Source organism: Apus apus, chromosome 1 (genome assembly GCF_020740795.1).
Source record: "Apus apus isolate bApuApu2 chromosome 1, bApuApu2.pri.cur, whole genome shotgun sequence".
Taxonomy (NCBI): Eukaryota; Metazoa; Chordata; class Aves; order Apodiformes; family Apodidae; genus Apus; species Apus apus.
In genome coordinates this window covers 13584440-13605179 of record NC_067282.1, presented here as the reverse complement: position 1 = coordinate 13605179, position 20740 = coordinate 13584440, and the positions used below count along the sequence as shown (strand labels likewise).

Sequence of the window (20740 nt, the reverse complement as noted above, 5' to 3'; positions counted from 1 at the left end):
TCATGACAAGTTGTGCTTATTGCTTCCCATGGTGGCAGTTTCAGTTAAGGTCAAAGATAAAGAAGATGTTGAGACTAAATCACTTTCCCGAGTCTGAAAGGCACTAATGAAGGTCAAGCTGAGGGATACTGAGAGGACTGCTGCTGCTTACCAGTCTGTGGACAACCACAATAAATAGTTTTACTTGGCTGCCATAAAAACAGTATCACTTTTCAAATACTGAGTTGGAATGACAATATCTGGATGAAAATCTACTCTCAAAATCAGATGTCTTTAGCAAGAAAATGGATATCTCCAGGACAAAATGTCAGGGTTTATCTTAGGTAAAAAAAATTCTGAATAGAATTTTGAATAGGACTTCTAGATTTGACACAAAGGTCAGAAAATCAAAGTTACCCTAATAAACACATGTTGGTCTATATTTTCAGTGCTCAAGTGCTCACTGGTGTTGCTAGAAGGAAATCTTGGCAATTCATACATGTACACAAAATTTTTTGTATTAATTACACAGATTAAACTTCACAGAACATAATATGTTGAATCTTTTGGTAGACTAAGTAAGACTTTAATGTCAAAGGATTATGGTTATATGTACCCTTTGCATTGTTGTTCTGCTACCAAGTGTACTGTGGAGTTATGCATAGACAAGATAGGAGATGTTTTCCTTTCCTAGAGTGCATTCTGCAGCTGTCAGTCCTGTGAAGTTTGGTCTGTTTTCCTTAATATTCTCTTCACGCACAACTTGACATCCTCACCAAACTTATGCTCTTGCCAGGCAAGTCCCTTAAGTACCTACATTTCTATAGGTACTACACCTTTGATAACTTGGCAAAAACAAATTCATTTCTATAAAAATTAGTTCTCAGTGTGAAAAATGATGACACTTAGCTTTTTGGTATAAAAGCTAACAATACAATTTAAAAAAAAAAGCAAAGCAATATTTATTATTAGGGGAAGCTTTTCCTTTTAATTGTAATTGCTTGGGAGCATGCAATTTTAGTCAGTGAAAATTTATTTACAGTCCAAATAAATGTTATCTTAGTGATAGCTTTTATAAGACTGCATTAAGCATCAGAATGATCATCATACTTAACACCTGGGTTTGCCACAGGGAAAGCAGGAGCAATACTAATCTCAGTAGTGGTGAGAGGTTGGTAATGGTTTTGTTATTAGCAAAACCCATTCAGATAATGTTAATTTTGTCAGGTTTTCAAACAAATAAACAAAACCCAAAATTTGGAACCTTTTTTTTTTTTTTTTCTGATGAAGTGTCAGTGAGTGCAGAACAAAATGGATGCATAATTTTCTAAGTTCATGCACAAAAAGGATGTTATTATATTTCCTAAATGTAGTACATTCAAAAGCATTTCTTCAGGATTAATTCATGTAATTTAAAATAAATGTTCCATTCAGAAATGCAAAATAGGGGATATAGGCAGAATTCTAACAGGTTTCAAGTTTCCAAGTGCCTTTTTCTGCATTCTTAAGCCTGTATCTGTATCACATTGTGGTATCACTCATTTGAAATGGAATATGTTAAAGAAGATTACATGACAGGAAAATAAAAGAGTGTTATTTTATCTTGCTTTCCCCTAGTACCTGATCATACTTTACATTTTAACAAGGTAAAGAAATGCATTTTCATCCTTGTGATTAATTTCACATACTTATGTGGCTAACAGAAATGAGATACAATTGATAACATTCCACATACGAGTATTTACGGGAATTATAGAGCTTTTGTGTCAAACCACAAAAAAATTGCTCCACTACTACAATTGCTACTTTGGAATTTTGCAGCTCTCAACTGATTCATCTTCATTTCAGTATGATGCAAAAATCAATACATACCTTCCGGTGAATGCAGATTTACATATATTTTAACTACTACTTTCTAATAGGGAGAAGGATGTGTCATGTTATGTTTCCAAGAGCACTGAGAAAATTTCTGTGAGATTGTGCTTATAGGGTCATCTTTTGGTCTCTGTGTTCTAAAAATGAATATTCCCCCTCCATCCTGCCTGTAAGATATTAAGTATTTTTAGTCCTCCTCCAGTTGAATCAAGCCTACTCTTCCATTCTCTCTTTAGAGTGAAAACCAGAAAATAAATGTCTTGACATTTAAATGAGTTGGGAATGCAAGTAAATGAAGCAGAGCCTGACCATCTCTTGGGTAAGCAATCTTGTAAAGGCAAATTAAACTAGTCCACTCTGAAAATATCAGGCTCTTACACTTCATTTTGGTATTTCTTTAGAGCTGCATACTATTTCACTATTTCAGCACTTGTTTAAGAGTGACAAGGTAAGATTTAATTTTGTAATATTATGGAAAATATGCAATGCTTTCTTTTCAGTCTGGTATTGTTTTTTGACCAGCTGAAGTTGTCTGTTTGTAAAAAAGTAGGTTTTAAAAAAAATTAAAATGCTTGTATGCCTCTGGAAAGAAAGATGCTGTGCTTTTACTAAATAAACAACTTTTTTTTTTTTTTTTTTTTATATGATCCACCTAGTCATTTACACATTGAGCATTGAGTCCATTATGAGTGATTAATACTGTTTTCACTTAGCTGTTACTCTTTAGCCACAAAGTGAGAAGGAAGTAATAAACTCATACTTTAATAGCTGGTTAAATCTACTAGGTTTTGGCAAAATTTTAGCTGTCAGGGCAATAAAATGACTTAGTAATTTCAGTGAAATTATTGCATGAATATTTGTGTAAATAGTCCCAGTATGTCGTCTTCAAGGTTCTCACTTTTAATGAGCTTTATATGAATTTGAGGGCTTTCTCTAGTAGAAAGGAAACTAATAGAAGGAATCTTGTTGAAAGATCTACAAAATCTTGTTTACATAAAACAAATGAAATGACATTAAATTAGCTTCATTTTCACGAAAGAAATAACTTTGAAAATTTAATACTCTGATTATTTTTCCCAGTGATTTAAAATTCCATTCAGCACAAAAAGTTGCTGAAACACACTGAAGGAACCATGTAACACATTTTAAATTTTAAATTTTTGGAAACAACTTGAAGTTAAATTGTAATACTAGAATGTTTTCTTGAATAATAATTTTTTTTTAATTTGAAGAAAAAAAATAACATATATAGTTTTCCTTCCTATATATTTAATGCTGGATTTTGAGTGTTGGACTTCCTCAGATGAAGATAAGTATACTAAGAACCTTCATAATAACATCTGCCTCACTAATGGTTTTCAATTAAAAATCTTATTGAAGTAAAACTGAATTTAAAAAAGACACACAAGACATCACAAAATGAATACAGTATGACTTCCATAAAGGGAAGCAGAAAAAGATATTGATTGCAGCTGACAAGATTTTTAATGCAAAGTTAACTTCACTACATTATACTCAAATTAGATACATTAACTTTTAAAGTTTTCTGACCTCAGTGAGTTTCATTTTTCTCTGTTAACATAGGGTGGACAATAGATTTATATTTCATTAGTTGGAACATACAGGTAAATGACTGTAGATTTTATTTCCAAACTTGTTCACATTAGGAGATTTCTTTCTACTAAGAAAATTTCAAACCATTTTATATGGGACAGAATTTAATTACTTTATCATACTGATTGATCATATTAAAGTGTTTTTGAATCAAGGAGTAGTATTTGAAATCAGTTTGCAAATTTCTTGCAATATGATTCTTACTGACTTAAATAGCAGCTGCACAGCCAGAACCTACCTTAGTGCAGGGAAGCTGGAAAATAAAGTATACTCCTTTCTATTCAGATATTAAAATTTATGCTAGGCAAGTAAAAGCACTGGGAGGTGAGGGCACTCCAACAGCCATGTTACCTGTGAGAAAGACATCACTGCTTATAGCAGCAGCCTTTCTTACTAAAATCTGCAGAAGAGTATAGGGAAGATTTTATTCAAACTATTTTCTAATCCCTATCATCAGATGTTACACTAGAAATAGGATGCATGTTTGCATTCTGTATCTTCTTGACTGAAACTACCTGAAGTAATTCTAGTGACCTGCAGCTTGCATCTCCTCTAGCTAGCCTTTCTAACATTAGTGAAACGATTTATATTTCAGTTTGATCAGAATTTTATAAATGGAAGGCATTTAAAAGCATGAAAATTTCTGTCACTTCACAGTAAACAAACAACAAACACATGGTCACTTACTGCTTTGATGCTTTCAAAGTGTCCACCTTCTTTTTCAAAGTCAATTGGCTGCCCATTGAGTGTCCAATAGAAAGTGACATCTAGTGTGCTGTCATGAAGGGCTTTGCAACTGAGGACAATGCTTTCTCCAACTGTTAACTCCATCTTCTTGGGAGTCAGCTCTATTCTTGTAGGTTCTTGAAATATAAAAGTATTAGGAAAATTTAGATGCAAGTCTAGTTACTATGCATGGCCAAAATAATTTGAAGTTCTGCTTAGTCTATTCAAAGCTTACATCTACTTTTTGTTTAAAATATTTAGGCTCAAATACTAAGATATATTCATAATGCACCCAGGACATGACAGTGGTGAGCAGAAGGTACAGCCAACCTCACAGGATCAATAAGACAGGATCCTAAACAATAGTCTGTGTGACTTCTGAGAGAGATAAATGAACTAATTTTTTTAGTCTCAGAAAAAACAGTTAATTTTATTTAAGACTGCAGCTCCTGGAATCTTGTTATTACATGGAAATCTCAGTTTTTTTCATTTTTAAAACAAGGGGATGTTTCCAGGCATACTAAATACAGGAAGAAGCTTGTAAAAAGAAGTCTTGACTTGAACACCTAAAAGCAAAGCCCATGATCATATAAGAATTGAGCTGAAAAGTAACAAAAATATGGTTTAGAAATTAACTGCATCACAGTGATTTGATTATTATTACTGTTCTAAGGATACCTTAGGTTTTTTTATATTGACACAATTATTACTTTAATACTTGACCTTGTTTCCATGCAGAAGGAAGAAAGGGTGAGTGAATTCCCAAAGCTAAAAAATGTTAAAAGGGATACAGATTATTTTATTTATAGAATTATCTATAATCTGAGTGATTTCTATAAATACTATTTTTTCTGACATACATCTCTAGTATAAGAGCTGGAGTATGAAATCTGATGTAGGAAGATGATATTTGACCAGATGGACATTAGTCCCCCTAGCTTGTTGGAAATGCTTTTTCATTCTGCCTGTACAATGCTGCTGTGTTTTGTCTGGGGATTCTAAGCAATAATGAAATACTAGTAAAGAAAAATCATCAATACAATAAAAGTATTTTTTAATACCTTTAACAGATACGGATGCAACAATTTCTGCAGATCCAAATACATTTACACCTTGGCATAAGTATCGTCCTTCATCAGACTTGGTAGCATTCAGGATTCGCAGACTCCCATGTGGAAGAATAGTTACCCTGAAAAGGATAAATATATAAATATATACATATATCTCCTAGCCTAGCAGCCAAATTCCATGATAATATCTTTTAGAGCTAATAAATAGGATTAAAGACTGCTGCCTCTCTAGCAAGGGATGATGAAGATGATAATTGAATTCTCTTCTGTTTCAAAAAGGTTGTAATAAACCCATTTTACTTCCCCTTCCTTAATTCAAAAAGTTTCAGGGAGGCATCAGTGGATTACTATCCTTTGACACTTAGCAGTGTTGAATTTTAATGAACCTTTTTAAAAAGTAAAAAAGGTGATCCTTCATAATTTGTCTTTAAAGTTTCACTGCTATGTTATTGTCAAACCACATTTCAATATCAAACACAGGCTATTCCATTTAGAAAAAAACGACCTTAAAATCAAATCTGAGAAGAATGTTAAGTAAAATGTAAAAGAGGACTAGAAAAAGCATAAAATTAATTGTACGTGGTCAAAATATGGTTCATGGCATCACTACACAGTGTAGGAACTTAAATAATTTCTGCTTTTTTGCGGCTAAGCTTTTTTTTTTTTTCCCCTTTGCTTGTGTCTTGTATGATTGCAGCTCCACTATCTCAATAGGTAAGTAACCCCCCTGAAGCATACTCCAGATAAATGTTGCTCAACCATTTACATTTAGGAGTTTCAAATTTTGGCTTTGCTTACACAGTATTAATCATAAAGCCCGTGAAGCTACACAGAGGTGAAAATTAAGACACTTCTTTGCTGCTCTGAAATGGCAAAGCCCCTGAATTTATTATATGTTAAAGCTGCAGCCCTGCAAGAGCAGTAAATAATCATAGCTTCTTTCCTGACAGAGAACTACAAACCTAAATGGAACACAGCAACTCTTACATGGCACGTAAGCCAAGCCCTACTCGCAGATGTTTTATATCCTTTCCCAGGTGGGGTAGTGGTTTTGGCTCTCTCAAAGGACATGGGAGATGTTGGTTTGAAGCCCTCCAGCAGGCATGGATACTGAAAGCAGATAATCCTCAGAGAATGCTTTCAGCTATTACACAGAAGAGGAGGAGATGAAGGAGTGCTTCTTTCTCCTGTAGTTTAAATTAAAGTAAGAACTCTCTGTATTAGGGAGAGTCAAACTAAGGAGGTGGGTGCATCCTTGCCGAAGATAGTTGGATTTTCAGATATACCTCTGCAAAGAAGGCTTTCTATCTGCTAATGCAGCTGGGACTGCCCAGTCAAGGCCATGATCATGGAGGGTACAATGTTGTGGTTTATTCCTGAGAAGTATTTAAACATGAGTAAAGCATTTTGATCATCCTGATTAACAGGTCTGTTTGGGCTCTTCGGCAGATAAAAAAATTCCCTATCTAGGCTGGACATGTTAAAATGCAAAGCTGAGTTACCTTTAATTTTAACTAGAAATGATTTATTGAAGACTTAAGATTCAATAATGTGCTCAAACTAAATCACTAATGTGGGACTTTCCATCCCCACCCCCCACCCCCCCCCCCCCCCCGGAAAAAGAATAATACCCCTTCCTCTTTGATTCTCTTTGTGAAAAATGGTAGTTTATTATCTGCAGTTTATAAACATTGTGGTGGAGAAAAGAGAATTTAACTCCAATGAAAAATGTACTTATATTCACTTCAGATGTGAAACCACTCACTGATCTCAGCAGAGAGACAGAAGAAAATAATCGCTTCAAAAGTGAATGGAGCAGTGGAAGGGCATGTCAACTCTCAAATTCCCAAGTGCAACCTGCTGAGGTATCTCCCATGGTGCTCTAAACATGTATGTGTTAGTATTTCAATTACATTATTTGTTTAAGGGTAATTTTAGAGAAAACCTAATGATTTTTAAGTAAATGGCTCTGTATCAGAATTTTAAGGTTTAGAGGGTTTTTTTTCTAACAAATAAGAAGGCTTGAAATTTTGTTATAGTATGTCACATCTTTGAAAAAACAATCAGCTTTAGGAAGTGACAGGGATGTAAGCTTCTTCCTCTTCTGTGGTGTAAGATTTGTTTCCTTATCAAGATGCTGTGTGCTCACTGCTGTGAGGACATAGTATCATTAGTATGACAATAGCCTTTGCAGAACAGTAATGGTTTTCATCAATAAACTCTCAGCATAAGACAAATGAAAGGACACTCCTACAGTGTTTGCAAATCACAAAGTTTATACACAACATAAGTCCTGATAGAAAACTGTTTTTCATTCTGAGCTTAGAGGAGAAGAAAGTTATATGCATATGGAAGATTATCTAATGAATCTTATACATATTATTGGCTACGTCTCTATGTAGTTAAAAGCTCTTGGTATCCATGAAGAAAAGAGTAGCCACTCAATCAAGGCAATTGCAAACACATTTCATGGTGAATTATTTGGCTCAGAAATTAATACTTTCCTTAAAATGCCTAGCATTCATCTGTTCACCATTTTTTGTGTGTGTGTGAAAACAGCCAGGGGCTGGTTATGATGGAAACCAAGATGTTTTATTTATTAGCATAACACTTGCTGCACACAGCAGGAACATAGACTTCTCCTCCTTCCTTGCCAATATCTCTCAGTCATAGAGAGATCACCTGCATATTACGTCTACATATTTTAATAAGAAAATACCATAGCAAACTGTTTTCTAGCTTCATAAATAAAAGGGGAGCAAAGAGAGCAGAGATGACCTTGGTGAAGAGTTAAGGATAATTCAGGAACATAAAAAACTTAAATTATTAATTTTTTATAAACTGAGGGAAAGATGACTACTGATGAATGGATTGAGAAAGGATGGATGAGAGATTAAGGGATAGTTTGGAGATTCTTGTATTTAAGAAAAACTCATTGTAACCATGTAAAAGAGATAGATGTTGTCCATCCAAGGACTCTGAAAAAACTGGCACATGAGGTTAGTGTCTCTGTAGAAAAGAGTTTTCATCTGTCTAATAATATGGAGAAAAAGAGATGAGCATTAGTGTCTTGGAGACAATAAGCATGTTAGCTTAAGATGAATAGCAACAAAAATTTTAGAAGGAATTATTAGAAAAGAATAATCAAGATATGACAGGAAATGGACATGAAATAAAATTTGACATGATTTAACTGGAGTATACTAAATGAGACTAAAATGCTGTAATATTGAATAAGAAGAAATATGCTTTAGAAAAAAAAATGCAGTTTCAATCTTTCATGGGTTTCAGGAACGTTTTTCATGCTGAAAATTCACGTGACTGGCTAAACAGGTTTACTACATAAATATATTTTAAGAAACCGATTGAACGGAGGAGAAAAAAAATGTAAAAGATAAATGGTTCCTTGTGCTATTGTCTTATTTTCCATAATGACTAGTATATAAAAAGGATACTAGACCTTTGATGAAATCAACAGTTCAATGACACAGCAAGATCGGCATGTCAAACAGAAGGGCTTTCAGAATTTGAGCAAGAGACTAAGAAAATAGTACCACGCAGCAAAGGCAAATACAACCCTAGAATATATCAGATACCAACCTGCAGCTCCTTATGGAAGTATCAATACATACGGTGCAGAGGAAACATAATATGGAATAATTTTTATCATCAGTATTCAGGAAGATTAATTCTCGTTATGCTGGCACACAGCAATTTAATCAGAATGACCAGGGAGGAAAGAAATCCTTTTGTTCTGGGAGCTGTTTGTAAAACGAAAGCTAAGGTGTCTGCATATGAAATAAGTTTCTATTTTACATGTTAATTCATGGATCTTGTTAGGAGTCAGTGGAACCTCTATTAACAGTAAAAAAAAAAACCAAACAGATGTCTAACTCACATTATAGATATCTAGACTCAGATATCTCAATGTGTAAGTTCCCAGATGTAAGTGCCTGTTATGACCTGACATTGTTTGAGGGACAAAAACCCAGTTGCTGTTCACTTGAGTGTGACTTGGTAATTAATTTCCCAATTTGATGTGGCTCTGTTTTGTAAAATGAAGCAATCTGAGCACATGAACTTAGCTGTCACTAAACTGAGAGGTATGCTTGAGGAGTGCATTGCTTTTCAGCTACAAATATACATCCAGTCTGTGGAGTGGGAACTAGAACTATTCCAGAAAAACTCAGAATTAGGCAGTGTGAACAGTGTCAACTTTTTGCTGCTCCTATTGATCCATACTACCTGCTCATATAGAAATGAGTGTAAGATATCCAAGACACCTGCATAGAGCTGACAAATGTGACATGACCTGTCAGAGGATTTAACTGCTTACAACAGAGACACAGAGGTTTATAGCAGGTTTAAGTGTGCCTTTTTGAAGTCTAGTTGTGAACCAGGATGTTCAAAGGGCAGCAGTTTTTCTGGGGGTCACTGGCTCAAGCCCATAGTCTAATGGTAGAGACAGTCTAAAGAACTAAGGGATATAAAGTCTGCTAATGATGGTGGTGGTGAACACCAAGTGTGATGCTGGTCTTTGAACTTAAACACCTGCTGTCTCAGAAATCAATTAACCACAAACTTCATTGCATACTGTACGCCCATGAAGCTAACCCCACCCCCCAAACAAGAATAAAAAAATGAAAAGTTCTAAACTGAAGTTGCATGTAAATGTCAAAGAATATCTGATATATTTTGCCAATATGATTTTATCTGAAATAGTGAAGTGGTTTGATGTCCAGCTTGCAATGCCTGTGGTTTTCTTGTCTAGAATACAAGCAAGTTTGGAAATACATTTTAGTAGCACTTCTATAATGTCAGTTTTGCTAACCATAGAATCATAGAATCATAGGGGTTGGAAGGGACCTCGAAAGATCATTTAGTCCAACCCCCCCTGCCAGAGCAGGGTCACCCAGAGCACATCACACAGGAATGCGTCCAGACGGGTCTTGAATGTCTCCAGTGAAGAAGACTCCACAACCTCTCTGGGCAGCCTGTTCCAGGGCTCTCTCACTCTCACAGTAAAAAATTTTTTTCTGATATTCACCTTGAACCTCCTATGCTCCAATTTGTATCCATTACTCCTTGTCCTATCACTGGTCATCACTGAAAAAAGCTTAGCTCCATCTTCTTGACACTCACCCTTTACGTATTTGTAAACATTGATGAGGTCACCCCTCAGTCTCCTTTTCTCCAAGCTAAAGAGACCCAGCTCCCTCAGCCTTTCCTCATAAGGGAGATGTTCCACTCCCTTCATCATCTTTGTGGCTCTGCGTTGGACTCTTTCCAGCAGTTCCCTGTCCTTCCTGAACTGAGGGGCCCAGAACTGGACACAATACTCCAGATGCGGCCTCACCAATGCAGAATAGAGGGGGAGGAGAACCTCTCTTGATCTACTAACCACACCCTTTCTAATGCACCCCAGGATGCCATTGGCCTTCTTAGCCACAAGGGCACACTGCTGGCTAACGACAGCATAATGCAGTAAAGTAGGTTAGGAATTGTTACAAAACCATAGAAGCATGAATGAGAGGGCAAATTTTCTTCTTTAAGGCTTCAAGATTGGACTTTGATATTGGAAGGCTACAAAAAACTAATTATAGTTTTCAGACAGTATTTCCAAGTGATACCTTCACTGTAAAAATATCTGCTATCTATTCAAAGCTAATGTTCAGCAGTAACACTTAAGATTGGAATCATTCTTAGTGCATTTGTTTAAACAAAAATGTATTAGATCACATAGATCAGTGATTTCATCAATTTTGTTCTTCTTTTACCAATAAAGAATATACCAGGGTAAGTAAGATCCCTGAAAAACGATCGTCCTATTTTATCTAGAAGGATGAAAGTTCCTACTATTTGCATAGGGGATGTTGCTGTGAAATCAAGTGTCTGCTGAGAAGCTGATGGATGGGAATTAGGCTCATAGGAAATGCTGGATCTTTTCTTATTGATGGTGTTTGGAAGTACTTTTTTTTTTTTTTTTTTTTTTTTTAATAAATCAGAAAATCCTTTAAATCAATGTTGACTGGCAGAGACGTAAGGAAAGTACAGATAGGGATGAACAGAGTGGAAGGTCCCCACAAATATGAACGACAAAACTCAGGTTTCTTTAGGCTTCATGTGATTCAGATAGGACTGACTAGAAGATTATATGTGAGAGTTGCTCATATGGGGCGTTCGGCAGGATTAAAAAGGATTTTTATTAAAAAGTAGCCATTTTTTTCCTTTCTGCTCTCTTATGCACAGAAAACTTGTGAGATTGACCATAGCCTTTGGCCTTGTTTTAAGAGGAAAGATAAAGAAGTTGGAAATACAAACATCATTGTTTTGGTATAAAAAAAGAAGGTCTGTTCTGCCTCCTATATTGTGATTATTTTCCCTTTGATTAATTCTTAAGGATAAACGAAATGTAGTAGTAGCCCAGATACTTTTACTGCTCCATTGTCTCACAAATAAATTATTGGTCCATTAATATATGGTATGACCCACCATGGAAGGACTCAGATATTATTTACAGCCACTAGGGGGCATACTGGTTCAGATGGTGGAAATTCACAGAATCACAGGATTGTCAGAGATGGAAAGAAACTCTAGAGATCATCTAGTCCAACTCCCCTGCTAAAGCAGGATCCCCTAGAGCACATTACTCAGGACTGCATCTAGGCAGGTCTTGAATATCTCCAGAGAAGGGGACTCCACAGCCTCCCTGGGCAGGCTGTAATTTGCATCTGTCTTTATCCCCAGCGACAGTTTTACCTTGACCCACCAGGGCCAGCATTTGTTTTTCCTATCACATGTAAAATCAGTGAGCAGAGACTTCCATCAAGATTAAGATAATGTTGCATCGTTCACATGTGGGTTCTCACAAACAAATGTCTTGATGCTGTGGCTAGAAATTGCTGAAAAATTCTGCAATGGACAATAGGGTTTGGCTGCTGAAGGAGCTGAGCAGCTAAGGCAGCAAAAGTCACAATTGCTGCACAACCTTCAGGATTTTACTGAGGATTTGCAGCACAGTGATACAGTATCTCGATCTTAACAGAAATGAGTGCTAGACAGCTTACACTCAGAATTTTATATTTCTTAAAAAAAAAATTACAGAATAAAGAAACATGGAATTAATTTCATGGCTATTTCTCGTAGGGTAGGAGTTTGATTAGGATATACACATTTTTACCTTTCTCTGCTTTCAATTCCTTTTTTTTTATTTTTTATTTTTTCTTACATACTAAAGTCAATTTTACAGGACTTTAGAAAAATAATCACAACAATCAGGGAAGCATAGCAGTTAGTTTAAAGCGTTGCAAATTTTAACACCTAATAACTCGGTAAAAGAGAAGTGCAAGTTACTGAAGTGATTAGAAAGTTTTCTCTGCATTTCTCACTGGGGTCTAAAACCAGGAGTATGAAATTGGTCTGTGTGCATCTTGGAAATAAGAACTTTAAAGATACAAATGGAGAGAAGCTGCACTGACTCATTTAGCCTGTGGCCCCTCACAGTGTTCTGATCTGAGCAATCTGTCATTTCACATTAGTTTGGGAATGGGACTTGTCAGTATCCTTTAATGTAGATTGCAAGGAACCAGGACAAGTATTTGTGAGTAGTTGAAACCTTTATTTCTCCTTGAATGGCTGTGGGCTCTCTCACTGCTGTCTCTTGCTCCTTCATAATAAACGTACAATTCTCTCTCAAAGAAAATGGAAAAGAGTTGTTCCTATAGTAAAATGACTTAAGTAAGCAGAATGCCATCTACTTTATATAAATTTTTTATATTATCAGCCTAGATAGAGTCTTTTTATTTAAATATTGTTGACCTAATTAGAAACAAGACTATGTCTTGCCCAGTCCCTTGGCAAAACACAATACTATTTGGTGTTTCTTCACTTTGGATTTTCAAACATTTATGATAGTGCAATTCCTGTGTGTGATATCTTTAGGTCATTGGAATATGCTAAGCCTTATAATTTATATAATGCAAACTACTTCCAGCTCTATTTAAGCTACTCTAAGCAAACAGTCTTGAAGCAGTTTTTTCAAAGAAGCCACAACTGGACCTTTTTTGTCCTTGCTGTTTGCTGCATGGCTAACACTTGTGCATGAAAATACACAGCTCTCCCTGTGCAAATGGTGTCCACATATTTAAATGGAATTTCAAGTGGTTGTTACTTAAAGTCATTTTTGCTAACAAATGTAGCAAATAATGCTTATTTCATAAGCATAGGAATTAAGTATGATTTCCATAGTGTTTTTGAGCAGTAAAGCCTGAAAACTACCAATAAGTCAGAATTAACATGATCTCTTCCAGTGCTTTTTTCTTTGTACTAGTAGGCTGGTCATTACTGGTTTTAACAGTGCTTTGTATTGATGACTATATTCAGACCAGTACTTAAGCATGTAGCTTGCTTTAAAGACTCTGTTAAAAACATTCATGTCAGTGATGATGTAAAGGTCCTACAATCTGCTAAGACACTAAACTGAATCAGAGCCTAACTCTAAATGGAACAGAGGTTAAAATCAGTAATCTATTACCTACAGAAATTAAACAAACCAGATGACTTAAAAATTATTCTATATTTTCACTGGTACATTCAAGTAAGAGAGGTCAGTTGATACATATTTAAAACTTAGCACCACTTTGCTACTTGGCATCTTGCCATTCTGCTCAAAGTATTGTGTCTCTAAATGTGTTTGTTCTTGTGTAAAGAAGAAAAACTGGAAGAATTCTTCAGAAGATATCTCAGGGAAGTGACCCAGAGGGTTAGAAAGGCCATTTAAAGTCTTTTCTGCTCTGCATTGTGGTAAAAAAGTTATTTTAAAAACTTCTATAAAATATGTTTGGTTTAAGACAACTATGTCTAAAAATGCTGAAATAATCCTAAAAATAAAGAAAAAAAATATATTTTTGCACAATGTTTCAATGTCAGAAATATTCTGCTACTTCAAAAAAAGCTCCTGCTTTTCAGTAAAAAGACTTTTATCAAAATAATTTTTGCCATGTTCCTATCTGACAACAATGAATTATTAACTTAATCTATTCTACTCAGAAGTTTTAGAAAGAAGACAATGCTTGTATGACTTCCTAATTGCCTCAGAAAAATAAAAATACATGGGAAAACTTTAGTTATTCTAAGATATTTCAGCGTTTCACTTGTTAGCGACAAAAGCAGTATTAGCCCTCAAAGGCAGTCTTGGTATGCAAGAGGTAAAATTCAAAAAGACCAGGTGCTCAAGGGGGCAGATCTTTAGCCAGTGTAAAATGATATTTTTTCATTTAACTACATGGATCTATTTTGATTTATTCTAGAGGAAGACACAGCTCAAAACAGTAAAACTATGCTATGCTTAAAATGTTAACATTAACTTAAGCAATATAATATTAACAAAAGAAACGTAAAATTCATTGAAATGAGATTCTTGTAAATTTAAGACTGCTAATTAGATGTTTACATGGGAGTTTTTATATGCTCAGGGCAGAAGTCATCTAGCTAGAGAATTATTATTGTAAGCCCTGTTATAACATCCAGTCAGATGGAACCTGTTTTCCTACATTGATTCATGTTCTATAGCAACACTATTAGAATATTAACTGCAAGTGGTATTTCCAGCATTGAAATTTAATCTTTCCTGGCTCCCTGAAAAATTATTTTATTATAGATAATGTTACTGCTTTCATGTGGATAGAAGATTGGGGTCAACAAGACCAATTGACCACTTTTACATTCGACCTTTGCTCTGGAAAGAAAAAGAAAAAGAGGTTTGTAGTAAATTTGGTTTGTAATAAATTAACATGCATTATTTAAGACCATCCTGATGGCTTGCATACATAGACAGTCAGTTTTTTAAGTGTTGCTGGGAGCTGAATACTATAATCCCAAGCAAGATGGCAAGGTACCAGCAGCCAAAGTGGCAGCTGAATGCTTTCATGGGAGGCTGACAGATGAGAATCAAATCAGCAAGAGAGCTGTGAATCCATCCAAATTAGCCAGGATGGAGGTCTGAAAATGATTAGGACTTAAATACATGCTTTTTATATCTCATTGATATAATGCATAAAAATGCCCCCAAATGTTCATCTTCCTGCCTGTCATTTCTGGAAATAGACTCTAGAATGAGATGAATCTGCTCACAGTATGTGAGAGCTGAGATAATTTTAATAATCAACTGATAAATGCTATTAATGTATCAATCTGTTAATTTCCTACTAAATGCCTTTGAATTTGAGTGCATTTTGCAAAACTGGTTTCAACCATCTTGTATGTGTAATCTCAGTGTAGTTCAAAGATGGAACAGATGAAGATTGTAACACCTGCCACATCCTCACATCAGACTGACTCAGTTGTCAACTGAAGAGGCTCTAATTATAATTCTATCATATGGTAGGTACGACTAGATCCTGAAAGAATGAACACTGATTGCTTCCATCAGTCCCCTGCCTCTGGAGGAATGTGCAAAGTCTGAACTTACTGCATGTTTGTCCAGGTTGAAACTCTTTGGGGGGTGACTCCTTTAGAATGATGAACATTTTGCTTGGATCTTCACTAATTGTTTACATATTAATTTGTAAGATGCAATGCTCTGCAGAACTGCCGGCCTTCTAAAAATTTCTGTTGTGAAGTTATCCCTATTTTCTCCCCTTCTAATAACTATAAGGTCTCAAAGTACAGCCTAGTTTGACACACTGTTTTCATGAAAGATACAGATTTAGAGGAGACAGAATAAGAATGTAGAGTAAAAGTTTTTAGTACAAAAACAACTTCAGAAAATGGGAAAGGAATAATTTGATTATGTTAAGTTTAAAACATTTTAGTTCTTAAAATAAATTTCCTGAGATGTTTGTGGAATGTTTGTGGAATTGTCAGCACTGAGAGGCTTGGTAGACTGGATGTAACAAAAATAGCAAAGATTAGTATAGTGATAGAAATGACTGAGTAATATCATTGGTCCTGGTTTGTAGAAAGAGGTGCCTGTCAGCTCTCTGGTTATTCAAATCAGAGATCACCATGCTGTGAGCAGTAAGGACAGCCCATACTTGTTTGCTCAGTTCTGCAATAATAATTCTAAGTTTACCCTTGGAAATTCCAGCACTACTTCTGTCACCTTCATTGACAGATGTAGTGGAGAAGATCTAAATAATCTGTCACTACATTCAGAAAGAAGCAAAAAGCTGATTCATGGCTCAAATTTCTCTATGGTCTACCTTCATACCTTGAGATAGGAGCTTTTAAGTGGAGAAGTCTGTGTTATAGAACAGACTTCACAAAAAAATGTGAGAAGTGAACACTTGACAAGTTACCTTTCCCTCTCCAGTCCCAGGATGCTGCCCTAATCTAGCTCTGAGATATAGTGACATTAGCTCCAGATTTCGACATTGTTTGTATCCAGCACAATTTCTGCCAGCATCCTAGATGAGCAGTGTGCTTACAAGTCAATAGCTTTTGTGAACACCTGGTTGTTTAAGATATTGGTGCAAACAGGGATTCAGAAATCTCCATTATGAACAGCAGCAAAGACTAAAGGCAGTACTTTTTCTGCAACATATAAAAAATTACCACAGGAATATTTAATCTGGAAGATAGCTTTTCTACCTTGTTTCTTATTGACAATTCTCCCTAATTATTTTTCTCTTTTTTGATACTATACCCATGAGTTAACAATCATATTGACAGGGTCTTGCAATGTTTAAATTTTTATGAAAGCTTACAAAAATATATCTAACTAACTAAACTTTAAAGCTAAGTGAGCTACATTAGCTTTCTTACATTTTGTGAAAGAAATGGTCTGACCTGTGGATGCAGGAAGGGGAGACAATCAGTTCAGTGGAGATGCTGTTTAAAGGCATTGGCTCAGCACACAAAAGGCACTTCTAGATAGTTGAAACTGTAAATGGGATTTTCACCATAATGGACTTGGATCTCATTGACACCGGTTTTCAGATCAGTTGAGCTCATTTTGCATTCTGGAAGTGGATCTGGTACTATGGCTGGAAAACTAGGTAAAACGATCTATTTTTTTCTAGGGTTCCAAAGTGAAATACAGTCTTTTAACTGGGAAAAGGCAGTTAAAAAGACAGAGGTGTTCCCTCCAGAGAACTGTGTTGCCACAGATACTAAGGTTGAAAAGGGTACAAAGTTCTTACTGACAAACAATCTATTGATTAGGCTTGATTGAATCTTAAAAGCTTTAGTTTACTTTGGGTTACCTTGCACTTTAGCCATGACTAAAAAGAGTTTGATTACAAGTTGTAGTAACAGTTTAGTAGAAGGGGTTTATCTTTAAAAATGACATAACAACCTACAGCTGTATCACTGTGCATGAAAGATGTAATTACCTGGGTGACATAAGTTGTGTGCAATAGAGCATGAGATAAAAGAGTAATAACACACAGAAAAGAAAATTCAGTGATGTATCTGTGCTACTCTGCCAGGCTGCTCCCAAAGATGTTTCTTGTTTTAGACTTGGGTGCCCCATCATGCATAATGAGATGGTCATAGACATCTTTGGGAGAAACACTGTGTGAATAACAGGGTGCCCTCATGCTCACCTCATTTTGCTTTATGCACGAATCTTCCATGCACAGCCCCTACCTCCTGTCTCTCTATGTCTTTATTGCTTTTGCAATGATGGAAAGTCGTGATAGTCACATGCTCTTCAGAGGACTAGGGAACCAGCAAGAACCAGTGAGAAGCACTTGAGGAGAAGATGCATTTGATAATGTTGTGATGCTGGGTGCCCACACCACCTCAAGGATTGTATTGCTCTTGAATTGCTTGTGACGCTGCCAGCCACAAGCTCTCTGATGGATGGGATGTAGTGCCCAAGAGCTCATATTTATTTATCATTTTAAGTCTGGGTACATCCCACTGGTGAGACCACATACTCCCAGATGATATAGATAATCAGTTGTGGATTGCTAATTTCAAGATATAAATTGTCATGATTGTGATGCCATGTCACCAACAACAGTTGGCATTGGAGAAGATCCCATGTTTGTCTAGAGGCAGCTTTGAATTGTGGTGGCATCAGCTGTGTCACACCTACAGACTGGTGGCACAGCAGCTGTACAACCACTCTAGGGTCTCTGCTGATGTAATTGTAATGGAAAATTCTAATGACAAAACCCACCTTGCTTGCTCTTTCAGAGAGTGAAAGCATCATTGGGACATTCATGTGGCACACAATTCTAAGACTTCCTGGCTCCCTTCACACCAACAGTGTCATTAAATATGCATTTTCTCTCACCAACACTGAAATGGTAATTCTTCAGTGATATAATCTTCCTGTTTTCCTAAATTCTATGTGCTTTCTTCAGTCTTTTTTTCTTCTCAGTCTTTCTTCCCTAAATCTGATTGATACCTTTGTTAGCAACATGGACAGTGAAACGGAGTGGATCCTCAGCAAGTTTTCTGATGACACTATGCTGTGTGGTGCCATCAACATGCTGGGGGGAACGGAGGGCATCCAGAAGGACCCTGATAGGCTTGAGAAGTGGGCTCATGCCAACCTCACAAAGTTTCAAGAAGGCCAAGTGTAAGGTCCTGCACATGGGCTGGGGCAATCCCAAGCATGATTACAGTTTGGGTGGAGAATGGATTGAAAATAACCCTGAGGAGAAGGATTTGGTGGTGTTGGCTGATGAAATGCTCAACATGAGCTGGCAATGTGCACTTGCAGCATGCCCGTATCCTGGGCTGCAACAAAAGCAGTGTGGACAGTAGGCATTCCAGTACCTCAAAGGGCCCTACTGGCAGGGGGCTTGGAACTAGGTGATCTTTAAGATCTTTTCTAACCCAAACCATTCTATGATACTGTGATCTCTTTTCCTGCACAAAACAGGATGCTACAGCCTTCTTACTTTTTGCCCCATCATACGTCTTCTCTAACCTTACTTATGAAATGCATTATCAATGACTTTGTCATGGCGTGAGTAACATAGAGCATAGAAAACAGGATTAAAAAGGTACTGTGTCACTGGGGATAACTGACTGCCACACATTCAGTTATGTCAAGTAATCAGAAAGATAGACTTATTGTAAAACCCCATTTTTTAACTTTATATAACCATGGCAAGCTCCCTTCTCCAGATGGTGGAGAGAAGTACTGAATCAACAGAGACATTTCTGCTCACTATATAACTACACCCCTCTTTTGCACACAGAATTATTTTCTGTAGCCATTCAAAAGTACTTTGCTCTCTTTTTAATGACTTGACTTTATACTCTGAATCTATTAGACCCGGTGACTACTTCTCAGGGACCTGGCAAGGGTAAGCCAAATATCTGAAGCCAGTAGTGTGACTGTGTCCTTAAAGCAGATAGTGACAGATGGTATCAGTTTTGCCTGTCATTTTGTAGTTCACTATGTCAGTATCTCTCTTTCCCTCTCTTCTGAGGTCCAGGAACAGACACAAGCAGGGATCAGAGGTGATGAAAAGAAAAATATTTTTCCTAGGGATAGAGATGACTTCATACAGAGTTTCTTGAAACCTGATGAAAGATTGCTGAACTTAGTGCAAACCGGAAGGGAAGGATGAGCTTTTCAAGGACACAGTGGATGGGGATAATCTGTTTATAGTTTCACTTTTCTGTTTCCAAGTTTCCTTCATTTAAAAAATGTTCCTTGATTTTATTTCACTTCTAAAAAAACATAGCTCCTGTGGTTCAAAGAGTTTTGGTTCTTTAGGGATGCTCACTTTGATGAAAAGTTGCAGACAAAGCCTCAAAACTCTGGTTGATTCATGGTCTTGTCATACTTATGTGCATTCCTGCTAACCTGAGATTACACTTGTGAACTCATCCGTATTTTTTTCCCTAATTTTGGAGTGGTTGAACTTGGAACCTTTGCACTATCCTTCACATACTTGCTTGAGTATGATTATAGCATTATTTTGGAACTGCACAGAAGCAGAAGAATGTAAAGAGCAAATGACCTTCCTTTCAATTCCAGATTTCATAACTCCTTCCATGGAAAATCAGCAAAAGCACCTTTTTTTTTTTTTAATAGATAAGATTATTTTATTTACTGCTTTTATTGCAAGTGGAAACCTACGCTGCCATTTAGCAGCACAGCTGTATGAGAGAACACAGCAAGATGAAGTCTTCACTACAAGGGTCAGGTAAAAAGGTCACTTTGAGGGTGAGGTGTAGCGTAGAAACTAAAAAAAAAAAAAAATTACAATGAGGGTGATAAAACTGGAACAGGTTGCCTAGAGAGGTTGTAGATGTCCCATTCCCATAAAGACTCAAGGTCAGGCTTGACAGGGCTCTGAGAAACCTTACCTAGTGGAAGATAAAACCACAGAATCATTTGGGTAGGAAAAGACCTTTAAGATCACTGAGTCCAACTGTAAAAAACAGTTGGATGGTGTCCCTGCTCATTGGAGGAGGGTTGGACTAGATGACCTTTAAAGGTCCCTTCAACCCAAACCAACCTCTGAATCTATGAAAATAGGAACAGCTAGTGGAAAAGAAGAAAA

The 20740-nt window shown here is 36.3% G+C and overlaps 1 protein-coding gene across 3 annotated transcripts in view; it reads right to left on the bottom strand.

The window, feature by feature from the left end:
* CNTN5 (contactin 5) overlaps positions 1-20740 on the bottom strand; it is a 628741-nt gene that overhangs the window by 57308 nt on the left and 550693 nt on the right. For all 3 annotated transcript variants that reach the window (XM_051643085.1, XM_051643105.1, XM_051643094.1), the window contains 2 exons: positions 5256-5383; positions 4156-4331 (listed from right to left, as the gene is read on the bottom strand). In XM_051643085.1, the coding sequence (XP_051499045.1) occupies positions 4156-4331; positions 5256-5383 (304 nt within the window). The remainder of the gene's footprint in view (positions 1-4155; positions 4332-5255; positions 5384-20740) is intronic.